At 59.7% G+C, this 22,982-nt stretch overlaps 1 protein-coding gene across 1 annotated transcript; it reads left to right on the forward strand.

Annotated features, from left to right (window-relative positions):
• Window positions 1-15,009: 15,009 nt before the first annotated feature.
• On the forward strand, window positions 15,010-22,056 carry MYL10 (myosin light chain 10). Its single transcript, XM_069486258.1, has 7 exons — window positions 15,010-15,043; window positions 15,153-15,245; window positions 15,561-15,636; window positions 16,444-16,548; window positions 19,640-19,718; window positions 21,811-21,859; window positions 21,958-22,056. Exons 2-7 carry the CDS (start codon window positions 15,210-15,212, stop codon window positions 22,054-22,056), a joined length of 444 nt encoding a protein of 147 aa, XP_069342359.1. The 5' UTR covers window positions 15,010-15,043; window positions 15,153-15,209.
• The last annotated feature ends 926 nt before the right edge of the window (window positions 22,057-22,982 follow it).

A 22,982-nucleotide genomic window follows, 5' to 3' on the forward strand; every position in this document is an offset into this window, starting at 1 on the left:
TCGGCCCATCGTAAGCCCCCACTGCGGCTTTTCCGCCAAAGGGAAGCCCCACGGAGGGCAGGGTGCGTGTCCCTTGTCCTGTCATGTATCCGGAGCACCCAGTGTCACACAGAGGCCCTCATAGGTGTCTGTGAGATTAGTGAAAAGGGCGTCATGGGGCCGACGTCCCCCGTCTTCGTGGAGGTCACATCCCGTCCGCAGGGGACGTCGGTGTTGCTGAGTTAGACGAAGTGGCTCCTCCACCTGGCTGGTCCAGCCATTCCTTCACTCCTGCCAGGCAAGGCGGGGGGCCCTTCCAGCCAAAGGGGGCCCCTGCCGCTGTCTCTGTGGACTCCTCACCCTGGGGGCTGGGGGGCCCGACCCTGTTCACCCCCGTGCTCTGACTCACGCGGGCTCCCGAGCCCACCCAGCACGACTTGCCCACCTGTCGGTCCTGTGCCCGGGCAGGGCGTGCCCTCACTGCTCGCTCTTGGCAGACGGACCTTCCTGTTTCTAAGAAAACGAGCTTTAATTGGTAATTATATCATGTCTTTGTACAGCGTCTTTCATCCAGGTGCCCACAGCACCCAGCTTGTTAAGCAGGATCCTTAGAAGGTGCCGGGACTTCAAACAGTCCCCTGGCTCATTCGGGCGCCTCCCGGGCTCCCCACAGCATGAGGGCCAGGTGGGAGCTCGAACATGACCTTGGAGGCTTCCCCGAGAACCCCCCATGTGCCCAGCCCTGTGGGGGCCCTGAGATGGGGCAGAGGGAGGGGAAGACCATCTTCCCGGTCTCCCTCCTCACCTGCAGCCCCCCAAGTCCCTCTGTCTGAGACCTCCTGGTCCTGGCCATGCCCCTGCCCTCCTGAGAAAGGAACCCTGATCTCCATAGAGCTCACCCCCACCAGACAGCTGAAGTAGATGATATAAATCAGGGCATTTGTTACACAAATGTAACTTTTATGCAAATCCCAAAGCTCCGCCTTCCAATATAGATTGTTGTTCCTGACATTTCCCGCCTCCCCTGCCTCCACCCTCTCTGGAGCTTTGCTGTGGGACAAAGATGGGCACCCCAGGCCCGGCTCGGGACCCTCCGGAGAGAGCTGCAGGGACCACCCCCACGAGGACAAGAGCTAAGCACATGTCACCAAAGCGAGCACTGTTTGCACCATTTCTTTCTCAGAGCCAACACAGGCAATTTCGCATCAAGGTGGATCCGTCTCTCCTGCCAGCAGCCCTTGGTCCGGCCCCTCGGGGCAGCGGATCTGCCAGCCGCAGCCTGGCTGGTCCCCGACAGGCCCTCTCCGGCAGTGACGGGCTCTTTGCTTCCCTGCACGGATGGACTCAGCTCGAACAAGGTTGATTTTTCTACGTCTGGGGCTCGTGAAAGGTGGATGAGGTTTCGGCTCCTCCTGACACATTAAAAAAAAATACAATCCTGTGTAGCATTTTGTCCCTCGCTATTTTTACTTATTATAATGTGACTTTTTATATCATAAATATCCATCTGAAATAATGATTTTAACTGCAGTATAGTATTTCACCATGTGACTTTGACGTCATTCAGCTTATCCTGAGTACCGAGTCGTCGATGTTGTTTGCTATGAATAACGAAGGCGTGTAAACCACTGAACAGCAAAGAAAAGATTGCAAAATTTGGCTGCGTTAAAATTGAGAACTTCTCATTAAACGACACGCTAAAGAAAGTAAAAAAAAAAAAAGTAAACTATACACGGAAAGACATAGCCACAAAGGCTCCATATCAAGGCTAAAGAAGGGATCCCCATAAGTCAGGAAGAAGAAAATCCAACAGAAAAATAGGCAAAAGACTGGAATAGGCGTTTCATACAAGAACTAAAGATAAGGTCAATAAACATCAGAGGACGTGTCCGCACTAACCAGTGACATCCAAGTCAAGGTCCCCATGTGCGTTGGTTCCCAGGGGCTGCGGTGACAAAGGGCGTAAACCCGGGCTGACAGGGCAGGAATCGAGTGCCTCCTGGCTCTGGAGGCTGCGAGTGCAAAGTCAAGGTGCGCGCAGGTGTGTCCTCCCAAGGGCTGCGAGGAAGGACCTGTTCCCCGCGTCTCTCCCAGCTGCTGGTAGACTCAGGTGTTCCTTGGCTTCTAGATGGTTCTATCCAAGCCTTCACGTCCTCTTCCCTCTGTGCCTATGTCTGGGTCCCAATTTCCCTGTTTATAAGGACACCGGCACGGACCTCATGCTAGCTTGATCAGCTCTGTGAAGACCCTACCCCCAAATAAGGTCACGTTCTAAGGTGGTCAGGACTCCAACGTGTCCCTTCTGAGGGAGGACGCAATTCTACCCATTACACCACGAGATGCCGGTTGGAGTCTTTGAATTGGCAACAATTGCTCAGTCTGAGAGGGCAAGACCAGCGGGGCCTCTCTGGCTGTGGGCACCAGCCAGGCGGAGCCTCTCCCACCGGGTGGCGGGACATTGGCGAGGGCAGGGGATCTCACGGGTAGGCCCCAAAGGCTCAAAGATGCCACAGCAGCACTTGGATTTTGAGACCTTATAGTACAGCACGGCCAAGCTCAAAGCTCGGGTTAGGGAAGTGCCGTCCTCCCGTAACGAGGCAGTGGCGAAGGCGTTGATCTGGGAGGCTTGAAAAGTCGGGGCCTCTCATTCAATTTCCCACCCTTCTAATACAGTCATGCAACACACAACGAACGACGTTTTGGTCAATGACGGACCGCATATGTTATACGACGGTGGTCCCATAGAACTATAAAGGAGCTGAAACATTCCTATCGCCCAGCCCTTGTAATGTGGCAACATAACCCATTACTTGGTGGTGACGCTGGTGTAGACAAACCTACTGCGTTGCCAGTCTTATTAAAGTTTAGCACGTACAATTATGTATAGTGCATAGTATCTTAGAATGACTATGTTACTGGTTTATGTATTTACTATACTGTACTTTTTATCATTACTTTAGAGTGTGCTCGGGCCGGGTGCGGAGGCTCACGCCTGTAATCCTAGCACTCTGGGAGGCCGAGGCAGGCGGATTGTTTGAGCTCAGGGGTTCGAGACCAGCCTGAGCAAGAGCGATACCCCGTCTCTACTAAAAATAGAAAGAAATTATATGGACAGCTAAAAATATATATAGAAAAATTAGCTGGGCATGGTGGCACATGCCTGTAGTCCCAGCTACTCGGGAGGCTGAGGCAGGAGGATCCCTTGAGCCCAGGAGTTGGAGGTTGCTGTGAGCTAGGCTGACGCCACGGCGCTCTAGCCTGGGCAACAGAGTGAGACTCTGTCTCAAAAAAAAAAAAAAAAAAAAATAGAGTGTACTCCTTCCACTTATATAAAAAAGTTAACTGTGAAACAGCCCCAGGCAGGTCCTTCAGGAGGTATCCAGAAGAAGGCATTGATGTCACAGGACATGACAGCTCCACTGCCCTGAAGACCTCCCAGAGGGACAAGATGTGGAGGTTGAAGACAGTGATACTGTGATCCCGACCCTGTGTAGGCTTGGACTAATGTGTGTGTTTGTGTCTCAGCTTTAACAAAAAAGTTTAAAAAGAAAAAAAAAAAAATAAAAACAGAAAAAAAGCTTAGAGAATAAGGATATGAAGAAAGAAAATATTTTTTGTACGGCTGTACAATGTGTTTGTGTTTTAAATTAAGTGTTATTACAAAAGAGTCAAAAAGTTGAAAACAATTGAAAAGTTTATAAAGCAAAAACATTACAGTAAGCTGAGGTTAATTTATTATTGAGGAAAGAAAACTATTTTTTATGACTTCAGTGTGGCCTGAATGTGCAGTGTTTACAAGGTCTGCAGCAGGGCACGGCCGTGCCCTAGGCGGTCACCGTCACTCGCCGCTCACTCGCCGACCCACCCAGAGCGACCTGCGGTCCTGCAAGCTCCACCCATGGCAAGTCCCCTATACAAGCACGTCATGTTTTATCTTTTATCCCGTATTTTCACTGTGCTATTTCTATGTTTAGGTACACAAATACCACTGTGTTATAACTGCCTGAATTATTCAGTACGGTAACTTGCTAGACAGGTTTGTAACCTAGGAACAGGCTGTGTCATAGAGTCTGAGTGTGGAGTGGGCTGATACCACCCCGGTCTGTGCAAATACACTCTAGGATGTTCACACGATCACAAAATCCCCTAATGACGCATTTCTCAGAACGTGTCCCCATCATTAAGGGACACATGGCCGCATAATGTTGTAGACAAGGCTAGGTGACTTTTGCTACCCCTTTATTTAAAGTTTAAAAATAAGCAAAACTCAACTCTCTATTGTTTAGGTGTACATGTATATGTAATAAAATAAAGTAAGCAAGAAAATAATAAACACAAATTCAGGATGGCTGTTACTAGGCTTTGGGGAAGGCAACTGGGTAGGAAGGTATAAGTGACGTGAGTTATTGGTGATGCTCTGGTCCTTGGGTTGGAGGGTGGGTTTATGGATGTTCATTTTATCAGTCAGTCAATCAAGTAAATGGAGGAAAAAAAGGGGCCAAGCATGGGTGAATGATCAGGGTGCTCCATGAACCAAAGTTCACAATTAATCTAATTTTCTAAATGTGAGGTCCAGGAAGTTCTGCTGGGCCGTCTGCTATCTAAAGGCACCAGCCAGACCCAGACAATGTGAGTGTGGGTCCTTGCTATCCCCCAAGCTCCTAGAATCTCTCCTGCAGTGTACCTGTTCTCTCCCAAGGCAGGCCCAGACTGTACTCAGAACTCTATGATGGCACCCACCCAGAAGAGGTGGAATCCTTCTCACACTTCACACAGAACACCATCCTTTTTGGAATGCAGCCCCAGGAGAGGTCAGCTGGGTGGATGGCCGTGTGCCTCCTCTAGGACATGTGACTTATTTGCTTGAGGCAAGAAGTTGAGAAACCGTGCCTTGAAGAAGGTTTGCCATGTATAGCCATCCAGGTTGTGCACTGCTCAACTGCAGAGGCCACCGTTTCCACTGTAGCCTAGGTTCTAAGTTATGGCAGTGTGTGCGAGTGGCGCCCCTGGAGCTGTGCGAGGCATACCTTGTGCAAACACCCATGGCAGCCCAGCCTCAGAGTCTGATTCCAGAGGTGTGGGATTAAAGGCTGAAATATGAGGGTTGCTGTGGGCCATGTCCAAGGAGCCTTGGTCTCCTGCAGCAGCACTCAGAATCACTGGACACCTGCGATTCTAGATCAATCTGTGGCCAGATTGAGGCATGGAGCAAGACAGAGGCCAAGAGAGGAACCCAGGAGCTCAAGCAAAGACAGGGGGAGATGAACACCTTAGCCTCCAACAGGCCCTCAGCCTCCTCTCCTGCCATTCCTCCCCTTGGCAGCCAGGGCTCTGCACAAGCAGTCCTTGAAAGTGACAGGCTTTGACCACACCTGCGCCTTGGTGGCTACCTTAGCCCGCAGCATCCTCTCTCCACCCTGTGACCTGGCCAACTGCTACGCTGATGCCACCTCCCCTTGGAAGCTTCACCTCCTCTGCGGGGACAGAGGGAGGGCAGGGGGAGGGGAGGGAGGGGAGAGGACATCTTCTAGTCCTTTCTGAGAAAGGATCCACGGGCGTTCAGTACTTAGAGAACTTTCATGGCTGAAGTGCCTTTGGTTCTACCCTCACACCCTAGTGATTGGCTGGGGTACAGAAGTCTGGCTGGGAAATTACTTTCCCTCCGACTTTTGAAGGCATCATTCTGTTGTTTTCTTGCTCCGTGTTGCTGAGACAAGTCCGAAGCCAACCTGATTTCTGAACGGAGCCTTTCTTTGTCTCTTCTCGGCGTACCCAGGGTGGGACCTGGCCTAAGTGGATGAAACCAGCTCAGGGACCCAGGACCGTTGCTGCCAGAGTGCCGGCTGCGTGCTGGGGCCTGTGCTCGGGGCTGGGGTGCGAGAAGGAGGCAGATGTGGCTTGTGTTCCCCAGGAATTCCACATCCGGGAGGGCAGGGGACAACTGCCCACGTGTGTGCTGGGACTATGCAGCCTTGACATTGGGGGGGACCTTATCGGGGACAGCCATGTCCAGGGACAGCCATGTCCTGTGCCAATGGCCGGACAGGATTGGTAGCCTCTGTTTGTGAGCACCAACGTGTTCCAGACACAGTGTGCTAATCCCCGAGACAGACGTGCACAGGGGACAGGGAGAAGACTGAGCCCTCGGGGGAAAGATGCAGGTGAGGTCACAGCGCCAGCCCCAGCAGGACTCCAACCCAGGGCCATCGGAGTCCAAATCCATGGCCTGGGGAGTGGCCTGCGGCTGTGCAGCTGGTCCCTGCAGGTCAGCCCACCCGGCTGGATGCTGCAGGGACGCCTTCGGGGGCCTCCTCCTCTCCACTGCCCCCCACTGGGGGTGCCCCGCCTATGGGGTGGGTGGGTGGCCTGGCTCAGTGATCGCCCTGGAGGGTGGTTGAGGTCAGACTGAGGTGACAGCAGGGAAAGGCGGGCTCGTGTCTGGGGTGTGGCGGCTGGGGGGTTAACAAGTGGCTCACCTCGCCCCGACCCAGCCCGGGCTGTCAGCTGCCGGGTGCTGGGTGACTGGGCTGATCCCCGAGCCAGGGCAGCAGGATGCAGCTCACCATAATTATAGTTTGTCCTGTTGCTGCCGGCTCTGGGGGAGAGGGCGTGGGGCGTTTCCAGGCAGCATAAAGCCCCCATTAACACAGCAAATCGGGCCTGTCTGGCAGCCACCAGGCCCTACAAGTGCTGGAGCTCAGGCAAGGCTGGAGCCACCGCCTGCAGCGGGGACGCCCGAGCCCGGGAGGGCCCTTCCGGATGCACCTCCGGGCTGAGCGACTCCCAGGTACACCCTCGGGGATGGGTGGGAGAGGTCCCGGCTGGAAATGTGCTGGTGGCACCTTGAACAAGCCCTTCACGACTCCAGGCCTTGTCCCCTCAGCTGTCCAGTGGGACGAGGAGGTCCGCCTGGCTCCCAGGGGAAAGACAGGGAAGCGGAGGGCCAGGCCCCCATCCCCCTCCAGGGCCCAGCGGGTCCCTCTCCTCCTGCACATGGCCGCAGGGGCTCCTCCGCGCCCCAGCGCTCTCCTGCTCGGAGCACTGCAGAAATACCCACAGGGGCCTGGGTCCCCACACCCCCTCCCCCGCCCCCACTCGCAGCGGCAGGGGGCGGGCACAGCAAGGGGAGCAAGGGGCCAGGCCTGGCAGGTGGCAGTGGCGAAGCTGCCAGGAGCTCCCTGGGATCAGGGAAAGGCACCTGGGGACGCAGAGGTGCTGACGAAGGGTGTCCCTAGTCTGGGCCCAGTCGGAAGGGGCTGGCATGGAAGGAAGGCCCAACCTGCTCTCAACGTGGTCCCCAGCAGCAGAAGGGGCCTGACCTCTCTTCTCTTCTCGGTCCCCTGTGCAAACTCAGGCCTCCCCTGGCTGTGGACGGAGAGCCACCAGCTGCCGCGCTGTCCCACCCCCGGCTGGCTTTCCTGGCCTTCCTGGGCCCACGTGCTCGGCTGTGGGACAGAGTCTGGGTCTGAATTCCGGCTCCCCTGCCCACCCGGTCTGCGACCTTAGGCCACGTCTGCCCGGGCAGGGTGGGAGTCGTGGTTGTAAAACATCTGCAAACTCTGGGCGCCCTCGCTAAGGAGAGGCGGGGTCTAGATCATCTTTCTTTGCCAAGGGGCAGGCTTTTGTGACTGCTTCTGTAGAAGCATCACCACGGGACTTTTGAGGTTGGGTCACCAAAAGCCATGGAGCTTGCACCTTATTTTCGGGGACATTTGTGCCGGAGGCCTGAGCCACCACATGAGGAGTCTGACAACATGAGGCTGCCATGCTGTAAGGAAGCCCAAGTCACACAGAGAGGCCCTGTGTCCCTGCTCCGGTCAAGTCACCGCCAGCCTTAGTGTCCTTCAAGCTGAGGCCCCAGACATCACGACCAGCCGTCCTCACTGTGCTGTTTCTGAATTTCTGACTCACAGAACCTGTGAGCACCCCACTATGCTTTCGGGGGACTTTTTACAAAGCAACAGATAACAACTCCAGCAGTGAGATTTCAGTGTGCTCTGCGGGGGCCGGACGGGCAGCACAGCCACGGGCCCTCCCGGGGCTCTGGGGGCCGCGGGAAGATAAGAGCATGAATCTGGAATCCGATGGCCCTGGGTTCACGGCCTACTGGGCCTGCTTGCGCTGTGACCTCAGGAACGTCACTGAATTTTCCCGAGATCTCAGTTTCCTCACGTGTCCCACGGAGTCGGGTGTCCTCACTTCCCAGGTTTGCCATGAAGGCTTTGAGGGTTGTGCCTGGAGCATGGTGGGTGCTTGTAAACTGTGGCTACCACACCTGTCTGGTCGTTGGCAGAGGACAGCTGCCCGTGCCAAGATCCTCTGCCAAGAGACGTGTCTCTCAGGCTTCCGGAATGTTCTGCCGGCACCGTGGCTCCCATGCCCATGGTGGAGGGGAGGCGCACCTGTGGCCTGCCGTTTCTGGCCTGTCTAGGGCGGCACCGCCCCTTGGACTCCTCCTCCCCCAATGTCACGGTGCCGCACCACGGCTCCCCGCAGACACTGGGGCCCAAGAACAGGCAGGGGGCTGGGTCCACAGAAACACCCACAGCCACAGGACACCTGCCCACATCTCCTGTTCCCATCTCTGTCACGGACTCAGGAAAAGGCCCCAGAGGGGGGTGCCCTCCTGCAGCCACAGCGAGGGGCTCCTGACCGGCCGCAGTCGACCCGGGGCCAGAGGCCGGCTCAGGCCAGAGCGGCCCACACTGCACGTCTCAGGCCGAACCCCGACCTGGGGCCAGTTAGCCTCTTTCTCCCTCGCGCCCCACAGGAAAGCTCCCCTCGCCTCCGCATCCCCCAGCTCTCCAATTACCAGGTGGGACGGCTGCAATTCCGAGGACAACTAGGGTGGTCTTTTCCCAAAGCCCCCAGTGTCCCGTCCGCCTCAGCTCCTGTGCTGTCTGGAACTTTCCTCTAATTTGGAGGCACTTAGAAAAGACAAGGAAACCTTTAAAATGAGGAAGAACACCTCCCAGAATGCCTCTTGCCCGTTTGCTAGCTCCGGCCCAGTGGGCTGCGGAATGTGCTCTCTCACTGGCGGAAGCGCCACAGAGCCATCCTGCTCTAGGGGCCTGTGTCACAGTGTCCTGCTGTCAAAACAGCTGCAAGTCTGACAGCTCAGAGGAGGAGAAAGGGGTAGGGTTTGTCTGCCCCGTGGGCTCAAAGTCGCCCTAACCTAGAGCAGAGGGGTCTCTGAGCTGGGCCTGGGAGCTCCTGGCTGGGTCCTGCGTGGGCTTTTGAGTTCACCTCCTGACGGTCTGGCCCGCCCCTCCGAGCAGCCCTGTCCCCTCTGCTCCCCTCCCTGCGCAGTGTGCTGGGAAGGTCCACACCTTTACCCACTCTTCTCCTGGAACACAGACACTCTCATTGTGTCCTCTGCGTCCCTCAAGGCCCAAGTTGGTGGCCCAGGGCCCCTCTGAATGGGTAGTGGCACTCTGTCTGTGTCCCCTCACTCTTGAAGCGACACCTGTTTCCTGCACCGTTGTCTGCAGTGCCTAGCGCTCAGCAGTGCTCAACAGATTGGATGGAAGAATAAACGCAGCACATTCTGTGACTGGGTTACCAGAAGGTTCCAAACCCCAGGGATTGTCAAGGATGAGTTCTTACTCCCCAAGAGCACGTTGTATAGGGCTGCGGTAGATAATTGATGAGCATTTGCTAATTTGAGTTGCCTTTGAGATTGTGTGGGAAGTGGTGAGCTCCCCATCACAGGGAGTGTGCAAGCAAGGGCCACTTGATGGGAAGCTGCAAAGGGCACTCAGCATCTGGCAGGGCTGGACTCAGAGGGCCGATGGATTCCACTGGGCTGCTGAGGTCCCCCTGGGCCAAAAAGTCTGTAGTAACTTTCCACGTGGAAAGTGTGTATGAACAAACCCCGGGGAGCCTGAGATCTGCGCAAGAGCCTGGGTGGGGGCATTCGCAGCTGCATTTCTGGGGCCCCCTGTGTTCCTAGGAGGCCGGGGGGTGGAGCCTGAAGGCCAGTGGTGGTGAGGGCCCAAGGCCACAGGGAAGGCCGGTGGCCCTCGCTCTGCAGGGTGCAGGTCTCAGGGAGACGGTGACTGCAGCAGGGGAGGGGAGGGGACGGGCAGGAGGTTTGCGATGGGGGAGGGCGTGTGCGATGTGGGCAAAGAGATTTCTGGAAGTGTTTGGAGAACAGTGGAGGGCAGGGTGGTGGCTGGCCAGGGCAGGGGCCAAGGGCTGTGGGGCTGGGGGGCCAGGGACAGCCTGTTGACCCCAAGGAGTTACAGGTGAGAGGTTGGGATGAGAGGTTAGAGGTGAGGGTTGAAAAGGAGAGTCACCTGCCCCAGCTTACTCCTCGGGGGTCTGGGTAACAGCTGTCACCCTGCCAAGGGATGGCTTCTCAAAGGCAGCTGGTCTCTTTCCAAGCTCCCTTCCTGGCCTTGTCATTCTCAGGTCACCTCTGGAAAGCAGGGTGCTCTTCACAAGGGCCCAAGTGTTCCTCGGACTCAGCCCAGGCAGACCTGGAATTCCAGTTCCAAAGGCTACTTGCTCCCAGGAGTCCACATCTGGGAGCAGAGACCCCTCGGGAGCGTCTCTGACCCCAGGAACTAGCCGAGGCCCTGTGGCCGGATGAGTCAAACAGTGTGACCAGCCATGGCACTGACTGGCTGCAGCCCCGTCGAGCTGCGGCTGGGAGAGGCTGCGACTTCCACCAGGGACTCCAGCGATGTGAGGGGCTCTGCCCTCCCAACCCCAGGACAGTGACGCTAAAGCCCACCTGCTTCCCATGGCATTTGGTTGCCCGATGACAGCTTGGAGGGGTCCGGGCTGCTGGCACCGTTTCTCAGACGGGGGAAACTGAGGGTCCATGTCTCTGAGCCAGGGCTCCCACAGCGAGGGCAGAACTCACAGCTCCCCCTTCTCGGGGCCGCTGCACCCTCACAGCCCCCGCCCCAGGGACAAACGTCTCCCAACCGTCTCACCCCGGGGATTCCGGTCTCCATGAGATTTCCGACTCGCTCTTTCGGCCTCTGTCCTGGGCAGGAGCAGGCCAGGGAGGGAAAGCCCTTGTGACTCACCCGCGTCTCACAGTGACTCTTGCACTTCCCTCCTGCGAGCAGGCCGGGCGGCCCTCCACTTGCTCAGGCCTGTCCTGGCCTCCGGGAGCCCCTCTGAGGTCCTGGGCGTGCGCCCCGGAGGCCAGAGCTGTGCATGCAGCGGCCTCGGGCCAGCAGGAAGCCAGAGGCAGGAAGCAGGGCGGGTCAGGAGTGATCTCTCCAGATGGCAGCCCAGAGCCAGGGCGCCCCAGAGCCAGGCTCGCAGGCCGGGCAAGGAAAGGCTACACCCTGGCCACTCTCCTGCCGCCCAGGCCCAGAAGGAGGCAGGCACCTGGCATGGGCACGCAGCCCACCTCCCGTAGCAGGTCGAGGCAGTGGGACTGGAACCCAGGCTCCTGCCCCAGAGCTGGGGTCCTCCTCCACCCCGGCCTGCCGAGCACCTGCGGAGCGTGTGGTTGGCCCTCCGGGGCGGGCGCCAGGAGAGGAGCCCTGTCAGGGTACAGCATGGCAGGGCCTGGCCCCGGCTCTGGGCAGAGGGGCCCGTCACAAGTGCTCAGGGAGGTCAGAGGGGCTGATCAGAGTCAGCTATAGCCAGGGATGAGGAGGAGAGGGCAGGGGGAGGGGAGAATTTGGGTGGGCAGAACCTTCTGGAAGCTTCCTTCTGGAATCACTAGAAAGACCGGCTCTTCTTTTGGCCCCACCTCTTACCAGTCTTGGGTGAGTCACGTAACCTGTGTGCCTCAGTTTCCTCATCTGGAACATGGGGTAAGGATCGAATGTGGGAGCACATGTTGCAGGACATAGCCTGACCTCCTGTGTGTGACAAACGTCATCAGGTACCCTTCCCCCGAGGCCAGGGATCAGCCGTGCCGGGGCCTGGGGGCCTGAGGCCAGCTCTGGGGACAGTTAAGCTCTCCAGCTCCTGGGGACCAGTGGGCTCAGCGCCTGACCCCAGCACTGCCGGCCCTGGCAGCTGGTCAGATGTGGTGAGCCCCAGACGGCCAGGGCCGCCTTTGAGGCCGCGCCGGGGCTGCGCTGGACTCGTGGGACCTTCCAGAGCCCGGTGTGGGCTCTTTTTGGCACATCTGCGGGAGAGTCCTTGGGCTGGGCCGGGTCCGGGGCTCTTCCTTCACCCTGGCATATTGGACAGGCGGATGCAGAAATCCTCTCCACAAGCAGACTGGGGGTGTCACGTCCTCCCCGCTGTTGATAGGAGAGGACTGAGCTTCCTAGAGGAGGATGTCCCCCGCCCCCCAATCACATAGCTTTCGGGGGCTGGCCACAGTGCAGCCTGAGTGTCCCCAGCTGCCATGGGGTGGTCTCCCTGACCCTCCGTGGCCCAAGGCCAAGTCTTCCCAACTGGCTGTAGGCCTCAGCTTACTGCGTGTCCTTGGCCAGGTGCCCCTTCCTGGGCCTTGGTGGCTTGGCTCTAGAGCAAACAGTTGGCCAGGGCTCGCGGAGATCCTCCAGGCTTAGGCGGTCTCTGGATCCGGGGCTTTGGCCCAAGAATCCCACAACCCTACCCACTCTGAACGGCCCAAGGCAGGTGCCTGGCAGGAAGGTCCCGTCCTGTCCTTTGTCACCTTCCACACTGCTGCCTGGGCCTGGCGCGTGGCCTGGGAGGAGCATATTTAAGGGCCAGCCCCGAGCCGCCCCCAGCCCTGCTGCAGCGCGAGGGAGCTCTCCAGACCATGGTAGGCTGGGGCTGCCCTGCCTCCTGCCACCTGCCACCGCCTCCCCCGCACCTGCACCTGCTCCCAGGGAGCTCGGCCGCAGCTGTGGCCGCTGTCCCCTCCCGCTTGCCCCTGGGATTCCCCTCCTGCCCTCGTTCTTCAACTCTGACCTCATCCCATGACCTTGACTTCGTTTGCAATCCTAACGTTCACCTCAGGGCCCAGCTCACCCTGACCCTGGCCTTGCTCTGGCGTTGTCCCTGGTCTGACCCGCTCTTGACCCCGGGTGCTGTGTCTGGCCCTGGCCGGCCCTGGGCTGCCCTCGATGGGCGGCTGGCCCATCCATGGGCCCTGCTTTCCTGACTTGGCGGGGGCTGCCGAGCTGAAGGGGGGGAATGAGGAAGAGGATGGTGGAGGGAGAGGGGGTGGGCCAGGCTCCAGGGCTCTGCCCCCGCTGAAGGACATGGTGCTGGGGGACAGTGCGGCTCCCGAGTGTGGTGCTGCTCTCGCTCTTGCAGCTCTTGCTGCCTGTGTCTCCCGCCTCTTAGCCCTCTGCTGTCGCAGCTCAGCTTGCCACCTCCCGATCGCCCCGGGGCCTAGGGCCTTCCTGTGTCCTGAGGGCCTGTCCCTCCCTGTCACCCTCATGACTGCCCGTGTCCAGCGGTTCTGTGAGGTCCTCGGGGACAGGACAGGGCCCGATTCAGCCCTGGGTCCCCAGGACCGGGCGCAGGCCTGGCTGGAGGTCAGCAGGTGTCTAACACATGTCCCGATGCTTTGAGGTAGGTGTTCTGTTGGTTTGATAAATGGGGACACCGAGGCTCAAAGAAGGCAAGTGGCGTTTCTAAAACATCACAGAGGCTGTGAACAGAAAAGCAGGATAGAAACCCAGGGCCAGCCGACCCCCTTCTCCCCTAAGATGTTCCCATCGGGGAAATTTTATTTTCAGGGACCCATTCTCGAAGGGAATTTCCAAGCCAGCCGGGCTGCTAAGGGCCCCCCCCCCCGGGCCTCGGGAGCCCCCGGGCAGTCAGAGCAAAACGTCCCTTCCTCCTGGCCGAGCGCTGGGACACACTAGGGCCACAGGCAACCAGGTGGTCACAAGCCTCTGGGTGGGCAGGGCATGGGGACCCCAAGGCGGGGCCAGCTCCCCTAGAGCCAGGGCAGAATCCCCCACAGGCGGAAGTGATCATTTTTTATTAATCAGAGGGAAATGTATATGTAATTATGTGAGATGAACTCTGCAGGGAAGTTCTTTTCTTTATGATGTCTGAAGGGATTTATAAATATTACAGAGGTTTTACAGCATCATAACGTCCCGGCCGCCCTGCCAGCCCCTTTCAAAGGATTAGTGGAGACAAAGCACCCAGTAAAAGCTAATTATAAGTCAGCCGGGCGCTGCCGCTCCTGACGTGGGGCCAGGAGCCGAGGGGAGCGGGGCGAGTGCGGGTGGGGCCGGGAGTGAGCTGGGGGCAGGGGGACCACACAGGCTCTGGGGGCAGGTGGGGGGCAGGGGAGTTGGGGAGCCCGTGCTCTGGGGGCTCTAGTGATGGCTACAGAAGGTGAGGTCCCTTGCAGCGTCTTGGGGACCTAGAGCTTTCAGCGACTTCCTCATGGGGGACACTCTGGCACCATGACACCCAGAGGCAGGGAGGCCAGCCAGGGACTCCCGGTGTCCTTCACGTGGGTGGTCGCCTGCTCTGCCTGCTGCCATGGGCCCGAGCTCTGGGCGACTATTTCCAAACACCAGCTGATCCCCGCTCTGAGCCAGGCCCAGGGTGGGGGCAGGAGAGGCCAGCGATGGGACAGACGGGGCTCGCCCTTGAGGGGTTCACTTAGCTGGAGAGACAGACGCACAGAGCTTGGCAGGACAGTGTGGTATGCACTGTAGGGGTGACAGTCCACGGTGGAGACTTGTGGGGAGGGGCGAATGGCCTGGGGTCAGGGAAGGCTTCTCAGGGGAGGTGACAAAGAGCAGAGCCTGAAGGGTGGGTAGGATCCTTCCAGGTGGGAGGCAGGGAAGCCCTCCAGGCAGTGGGAATGGCAGGGCCAGTTAGGAGAGACGGTGGGTTTGGGGGGAGGGAGTAGAAGCTCTGGGAGGGGGCAAAGGCCAGACGTTCTCCTGAGGACACGAGGGAAGGTTTTAGCAGCTGACGGCGAGGTCGGATTCCAGCTGTAGTGGAGGGTGGCCGGGCAGGGGATCGGGACCCCGTGCAGAGGCTGAAGATGGAAGAGGCGCCCCTTCCGCTTCCCAGCGCGGGCGCTGACCACCTTCCGGAGCCCGGGGGCCGGGCAGGAAGCAGCTGTCTGGCCCTGCGGGGTGGCCGTGGGCTGGGAAGACATCCTGATTATCTGCACGGCCTCCCCGGGAGCCGGGTCTGTCTGCGGTGGGCTCTGGGAGGGCGAGTCGGTGTCGCTCTGGGAGATGGGGGGCGCTGACGCCCGGGGACGGGGCTGCTGCAAGCCCTCACCTGGCACCTCACAGGCACCGCGAAGAGCCCGGAAAAGAGTGGAAGGAGGAGCCAGCTCCAACGTCTTCTCCATGTTCGATCAGTCCCAGATCCAGGAGTTTAAAGAGGTTGGTCAGCCGCCCACGTCAGTCGCTTGGGGAGCTGGGCACAGGGTCAGCCCTCAGTCCCCTGGGCCGAAGATCAGTTGTCATTACTTTTTGAGACCACCCTGGCGTGCCTCAGAGCCTGGACGTGTGACCTCTCTCTGTATCTGAGCCTGGGCTGGCTGTGTGACGCCGGGCAAGGCCTTTACCTCTCTGAGCCTCAGTTTCCCTCTCTGAGCCGGGCAGCAGTTGGCAGGAGGACAGCCCTTGAGGGAGGGCGTGGGGGTGGAGGGCGGCAGGGACTGGGCTGGCGGCCTCTTAGTGCCGTGTCTCTGCCAGGCCTTCACCATCATGGACCAGAACCGGGACGGCTTCATCGACAAGGAGGACCTGAGGGACACGTTTGCCGCGCTGGGTGGGTGGCCGGCAGCGGGGAAGCGTGGGGCTGGGGGAGGAGCTGGGCCTGGGCAGCGGGGGCAGCAGGGGCAGCGGGGGCAGCAGGGCAGTGGGCACGGAAGCGTGAGGGGCGCCCGTGCCGAGGGCGCAGGGGAGAGGCGGCCGCTGCCGGGGAAGCCAGGGGAGGGTCCTGGGGGCTGGAGGAGGACTCAGCCAGGGAAGGGGAGTACGGCTCAGGTGCAAGAGGGCCTGGGGGTGGCAGGATCGGGAGAGCAGGCGAGAAGCTGGGGGCGGGGGAGGTTCCACCCCCAGGGAGGCTTGTTCCTCTCGAGGGGCCCAGTGAAGGGCCTGAAGGTGCCAGTGGGGCTGGGAGGTGGGGGAGGGGACTTAACCAAGTCAACTCTGCACTGAGCCCTGAGCCCTGGGACCTGAGTGTCCACTGGGACCACGAGGAACCCCCCTCTGAGGTGTCACCACCTCCAGGCAGGGCCCTGATGCCCTCCTGGGGCACGTGAGCCCTGAGAGCCAGGCCTGCAGCCCCTGTGCGCCTCAGCTGCAGCTTCTTTAGGCCTCAGTTTCCTCACCTGTAAAATGGGGATAGGGACCGACTTGTTCCTTCCCAGGGAGGCAGGAGGGCGCTGCTGTGGCTGGATGTCCCCACAGGGGCCCCCAGGACCTTAGGGCTGAGTGGGGGCGGGTGGGGCGGCAGAGTGGGGAGGCTGCAGGACCCTCTGTGGTCCCGAGTTGTGCCCCCCGGGGCTGCCTGCAGGCAGGGCCCTTCTGCAGGGCTCCCCCATTACTCTCCTGGGTGCCCCTCCCTCCCCAGGCCGCATCAACGTCAAGAACGAGGAGCTGGAGGCCATGGTGAAGGAGGCCCCGGGGCCCATCAACTTCACTGTCTTCCTGACCATGTTTGGGGAGAAGCTGAAGGGTGAGCCGGGCTGGGGCCCCGGGGAGGGGCCGGGGGTGGTGTGGCCAGGCGGGGCCTGGTGTAGACGCACACAGCTCAGGGAGAGCACGGTGTGGCCCCCACACGCAGCCCCTGGGCATACACACCTCCTAGGGCCCTGCCTTAGTTTCCACCTCTGCACTACAGAGCAGGGTGACTGTATAGACCCTGCTGTGTATGGCCTTTGCCACCGTCAGGATGGCCCCCCACCTCTCCCCACCCACTGACCTACCTGTGGGCTCACTGCCTGCTCTGCTGATGGGGGCACGGTGAGGGCTGCTGCGGACAGGGGGTTTCTGAAAGCTCCTGTGGCCGAACCCAGTGCGGGACGGATTCCTCACCTTGTCTGTAGTCACCACAGCCTCCAGCAGAAGGATCAGGGAGCCTCGTTGACAAATGAGGAATCTCAGGCTCAGAGAGGTTGTGATACCTGCCCCAGGTGCCTCAGCAGAGAGTGGCCGGGTTGGAGCCTCAACCTTAAACCCCGGCTCTAACCACTGCACTCTCCTGCCACGGCATCAGGCCTGGGGTCAGGGTGGTGGCCATCTCTGTTCCTTTTCTCTCCTGGCCCCGGGGAGCCATAATGGTGTCCCCTGACTTGAGAAGGGGGGGCCAGGCTGGGCAGTGGCTGCCCTGGGAGGTGAGTGTTGTGGTCACCCCCCCCCCCAGGCTGCCCCGCCCAGCGCCCTCCCTGGCCTCCCTGCCTTGGCCAGGTGGAGGGTCAAGACCTGACTTCCACTGCCCCTCAGGGTGACCTGGGACAGCTTTTTCTGCTTTCTGGCCTCAGAATTTTTATCTGTGAAATGGGGTTTGCATTGGTTTCTTGAGGCCGCTGTGAGGAATAACCACAAACTTGGACGCTGAAAACAACAGAAACATTCTCTCGCAGCTCTGGACACCGGAAGTCTGGAATCTGGCAGAAGCTCTGGGGAGAGCCTGTCCTTTGCCTCTTGCAGCTTCCAGGGTGGCCCCCTCCCGTGGTCTCTCCTCGTGGCCATGTGGCCCCTTCCTCTCATAAGGACACGTGCACTGGATTTAGGGCCCCCCGGGTTACCCAGGAGGACCACCTCATCTCACGGTCCTTAACTTATACCTGCGAAATCCCTTTTTCCAAAAAGGTGACAGTCACAGGCTCTAGTGGACATATGTTTAGGAGGCCACCATTCAACCCACTGCTGGGGTGATCCTACCTAACACCACAGATTTATTGGGTGAAACATTGATGCCCTCGTGGGTCACGACCCCCTGGAGAGTACAGGAGCCTCCACGCATGTGTCCTGGCTGACCACAAAGCCAGGAGGAAGCTGACCTCCACCTGGGCATTAGAGACGAGGACACTGAGGGTGGGGAGGGCAGGACCCCCACCTGGGGCAGGCTGTGAACTTGGGGTTGTCCAGCTGGGTCGGGGTGCCCCTGAGCCCACCTCCGGGTAGCGGTGATTCCCAGGACTGTGGCTGCTGCCTCCTAGAAAAGTCCAGAAACCCAGATGCTGGGGCAGGGTGTGCACTGTGGGACAGCCATGTGTCACTCCAGCCGGCCACTTCAAAGGAAGCAGACGGACGGGCCTGCACATTTATCCAGAGCAACATAGCCATAGCCGAGGGAAACTTGTTAAAGGCCGGCAGAAAGGAGAGCCTGCCGGGTGGGCAGGCAGACCTAGAGACCCAGCCCAGGAGGCGAGACAGTGGCACCTCCTGCCCCTGGCGTGGTGTGTGTCGGGCGTGGGTGAGGGGGCCCTGCTGTACGAGCAGGAGTTTAGTGAGACCCTTCAGGAGCCCCAAACCTGCTTTACAGTTGGGGAGACTGAGGCCTAAGCTGGTGTCAGTCCGAGGCTGGGCTGGAGCTGTGACCCAGGGCCCAGTGGGGGCTGCGGAGCTGCAGCTTTTTTTCATTTTGCAGGGCTGGGGCTCCAGCTGAGCCTGTCATGCAAACTCGGCAAGCCTGCGTGACAGGCCAGTGGGAGGGGACGGGAGCCGGGAGGGCAGGGGGCTGGGGCAGGCACCGCCTTATCCCGCCCGCTAATTGGGAAGAGGAGACTTTGTCATGAGAGTCCCAACAATGATGGGGGAAGCCGCCACTTTGCAGCCCATTTTACTAGGCTCGCAGTCCCCAGAGCAGAGGCCCTCTCTGGGGAGGTGGGGAGGGAGGACAGGCGGCCCAGCCCTCCCAGCCACCCCGACAGAGCGCTGCAGGGTTGCAGTGATGTCCGGCAGCTGGGCACAGTCTGTGTGCGTGGTCCTGGAGCCAGCCACAAGCCTGCCCAGCAGCGAGCAATGCTCTTCAAAGACACTGGGAATTCTCCACTAATCCATGAACCCCAGGAGGCTGTGGCCTTGGAGGCAGAGACCTCTCACCAGCCCACATCATGACTCTTTAGCCATTCAACCCCCACCAGCCTGGAGCCACCCCCAGCCTGCTTGGCCAGGCCAGGAGGGCTGGGAGCCCTGCCCGGCTTGATCCTGGGCCTCGCCTCTGGGCCGACACCCCGGCTCCCTGCCCCCAGCCTGTTGGCCCACCTGCCCTGCCTCTGCCCGGGACAGTCTCACAGACCCACCCGATTCCTCTGTCCGAGCCCCCAGGTGCAGAGCTCTCTTCCTTCCACCCACAGTCTCCTGTGCACAGCTTGGGTAATGAGCAAGCCCCGGAGTTGCCACCCCCTGGACCTCACCCACCACGTGACAGCGTTAGCCGTGAGACCTTGGACAAGCCACTTAACCTCTCTGAGTCTCAGTTTCTTCATCTGTGAAATAGGGACAATTGTCGGGAGGGCTAAGCACATAGTGAAGGCTCAGCCAGAGTCTCCATGTACCGTTGTGCAGGTTGTTCACAATGATATATATGCAGCACCTCATCTGTCATGACTATTTCTTGTTTTGTTGAAACCTCCTTGCTCTGGCTTCAGATGGGTTCGGCCTCCACTGGGGAGTAGAAGTCGGGGAGGAAGCCCCATCCAGCTGTCCCCCTCTGGGGGAGATGGGACCCGCCCCGGCCCCCAGTCCCTGCCCAGCCGGGCTCCTGTCTCCGTGGTGCCCTCTCCCCCATCCCTCTCCTGCCCTGTGTGTGCTGCTTCTAGGCACGGACCCAGAGGAGACCATCCTCCACGCCTTCAAGGTGTTCGACACGGAAGGGAAGGGCTTCATCAAGGCTGACTTGTAAGTGCCCCCTGCCCTCCTCGGTTCTCTCTCCGCAGAGGCTCAGGCAATGAGCCGGCGGGGCTGGGGTCAGGGTGTGTGGCCACCCAGGGCCCCCCCCCGTGCCTGGAACTCAGCCGAGCTTGGGCAGCATCTAGCCAGGAGCCGGGAGGCCGCTGCCCAGCCCAGCAGCTGTGGCTTCATGTCCCTTCCCCTCTCTGGGTCCGGGTGTCCCCATCTCCATGTGTGTGGAAGTAGATAGGGGGTGTGGGTCACTCAGGGAGAGCTTGCCAGGGACGGGGAGGTTGGGGGGAAGGTGAGCCTTGAAGGAGGGCTGTGGGCTGCCTAGGCTTGGGGGGAACAGCATTGTAGATGAGGGAATAGAGGGAGTGAAGAGCCAGGGCTTGGGGAGGAGGAGTCGGCAGTGGCTAGAGGGGGTGGGGCAGACTGAGCACACCAGCCCCTGCGCCCTGGGTCTGCCTGGGAGCATGGGAGAGGCTGGGGAGGGTGGAGGCAGGGACGCCACGGGGGCCAGCCTGCAGCAGGGGAGGAGAGGGCCGCAGCTCCAGGAGGGCCACGGGTGCAGGGCTGCAAAGGGGCAGACGGATAAGAGAAGAGCCAGAGGCCGGTGCCCACAGGGTTCAGGGTCTGGGGACAGGACTGAGCCAGACGTCAGCCGGAGCCTGAGTGGATGCCCAGACGGAGGCGGGGCCACCGCCTTGGGCAAGAGGTTGGCGGGGGCTGGGGAAGGTGACCAGCTTAGCCTGGGATGCATGAGGGGGAGGTGGCCATGGGCAGCTGTCCAGCAGTGGAGGTGGGGGCGCTGCTGTGGGTGCCCCCCCACCCAGTGAGAGCACAGGATCAAAGGGCCCAGGGCTGCGGCAGGGCGGGCGGTGGGGTGGCAGCCTGCCGGGGGCCCCGGACACTGCACCCGTGGGTGGCCCTGGGTGGTGAGATTTCCTCTCGGGCACAGGCTTCCTGACCGGTTGCTGTGATGCTTCAGGCCTCCAAGTTTGAGGCCAGTTTACTGCGTGTTAGATCCTGACACGTGGAGGTGGGGTGGGAGGGGTCGGCAGGGCAGGGCTGGGTGGGCAGGGTCTGGCCAGCTCACATGTTCTCAACTCCAAGGTTGGGAGTCACACACGCCCCTGGGGTGGGGGAGGCTGCTGAGGGCTTTTCCATGCTGCAGCGTCCCCTTCTCCACCCCTCCCTGAGGGTCTGTGGCTCCCACTCCCATCTTGGGGACCCGGGGAAGCACTGGGGCACCCCCTAGAGTGACCTCAGCCAATCCCTCCACTGTCACCCACCTTCATGCCCACTGGCATGAGGACACGCCTGGGAAGAACCCTTGGGGGACCCAGTTTGGGAACTGGAGGCATCGCCCCGGGGCATGGGACCTGGAAGATGTGGCCGCAGGCCAGACAGGCCACGGCGGAGGCTCTGGTTGAAACGGAGTCTGTGAAAAGTCCCCAGCCTGGAGGGCTGGAAACTGTGACGGTCCTGCGGTAACATAAATAATGGAAAATGTGCGTCGGGCCTTAGTGGGGCCTGCTGCTGCCGGCGCCAGAGGACACTCTGGGTGCACAGGGCCGGCTCGGCCCTGCCCACTGAGTCCCCTTAAGCCCTGCAGGGTCCTCTGGGCTCCAGGGGGCATCAGGCATTTGAAGGTCCAAGAGGACACACCTGGGCAGGCCTTCTCATGCCCTTGGCCAAGCACAGGCATCTCGTAGTCTGTAAGATGTACGGATGTCAGTGAAAACCACAAGCTGGAGAAAGCAGTGTGCCCAGAACAAGGCACAGGAGGCCCCCGGGTGGGGTTGGGGGGCGGCTGTCTCCCCTCGGTGACCTGGAGGGTGATTGTTAGTGCATGGTGGGAAATTCTGTTTGGTCCCCACCCGGTGCTGGGAGGAGAGCAGGGAACACAAGGCTCAGAGAGCTGCCCGAGGCCACACGGCCATCAGAGAGGCCGGTACGGCCAGCCCCAGGTTGGTGTCCTCCCAGGCCAGGACACCCCCGCGCTCCACCCCCCCCACCGCCCTCCTCACCCCTGCAATCTGCAGGTCCAAGCAGGGAAGCCCTTCCCTTGAACCTGACCCTTTCTCTCCCTGAGCAGCATCAAAGAGAAGCTCATGACCCAGGCAGACCGGTTCAGTGAGGAGGAGGTAAATTGGGGCTTTTCAGGGCACAGCCCACTCCCTGCTCTCGCCACCCGCCACCCCCGCTCGGCCAGGGCCAGGCTGACTCTCTGCTCCCCTCCCAGATCAAGCAGATGTTCGCGGCCTTCCCCCCAGATGTGTGTGGCAACCTGGACTACAGGAACCTGTGCTACGTCATCACGCACGGGGAAGAGAAGGACTAGGGACCAGAGTGTCCCCCCACATTCAGAGGCGGCAAATGCTGGGGGGCCGGGGGTGGAGGGGAGCTCCTGCGGCCAGACGGTGCGGGGAAAAGCCCCCCCCCTTGTCCCATAGTTGGGGGACGAAGCAAGAATAAATAATGCTAACAAGGTCTGAGTTTGTGTGATTAATTCTCCGGTTCGGGAGAAAGCTAAACATTCCTATCTTTTTGGTTTTTCCAAAACTTTTCGCTTCCCTGGCTTTGCTCACATGTTCCTGATGAGCTGGTGTTTAGAACTAATTGACAGTTTTAATGCTCCCCAGCTGGGCCACAGTCGCCTTCATTTATGTGGCTTTCCTTGGGCACCTAGTGCGTGCCAGACCCAGTGCCAGTCCCAGGGACTCCGAGAGGAGCCAGACCTGTCCCCGGGCAGGACGATCGTGCTGACTGCGGTGCACAAGAGGGTCAGAGAGGGCAAACGGTGGGGAGGAGACATCCGTGGGAGCAGCAGGGGGCAGAGCCCGAGAGAGCGGGTAGCAGCGCCCCAGCCGGAGGCTGAGATGCACGGGATGTCTAAGGGGTGAGCAAAGACGCCTTAAACCGGACACACACAGCTCCGACCATCAAATAAAAAGTGCATAAATTGGACTTCATCAAAATGAAAAACTTCTGCTCACCAGAAGATGCAATTAAGAATGTGAAAAGACAAGGCACGGGATGAGAGGAGATACTGGCAACACACAGATCACGACAAAGATCTCATATCCAGAATGTATATTTTTAAAAATATCCTACATACAAATACTGGAAAGATAACAACCAAAAAAAAAATAAAAAATAAAAAAGGTAGATGATAAGAAAGAATATCTAAATAGCCAATAAAGATCTGAAAAGATGGTTAACCTCATTCCTCATAAGGAAAATGCAAATTAAATAACAGTAAGGTTC

This window comes from Eulemur rufifrons, chromosome 14 (genome assembly GCF_041146395.1).
Source record: "Eulemur rufifrons isolate Redbay chromosome 14, OSU_ERuf_1, whole genome shotgun sequence".
Classification (NCBI taxonomy): Eukaryota; Metazoa; Chordata; class Mammalia; order Primates; family Lemuridae; genus Eulemur; species Eulemur rufifrons.

Bases quoted from the DNA above. Each gene is read 5' to 3' on its own strand.
- MYL10 (XM_069486258.1), top strand. From the start codon at position 15,210: ATGTTCGATCAGTCCCAGATCCAGGAGTTTAAAGAG. The intron at 15,637-16,443 runs GTGGGTGGCCGG...CTCCCTCCCCAG, and splicing joins GGACACGTTTGCCGCGCTGG to GCCGCATCAACGTCAAGAAC. The intron at 16,549-19,639 runs GTGAGCCGGGCT...TGCTGCTTCTAG, and splicing joins GTTTGGGGAGAAGCTGAAGG to GCACGGACCCAGAGGAGACC.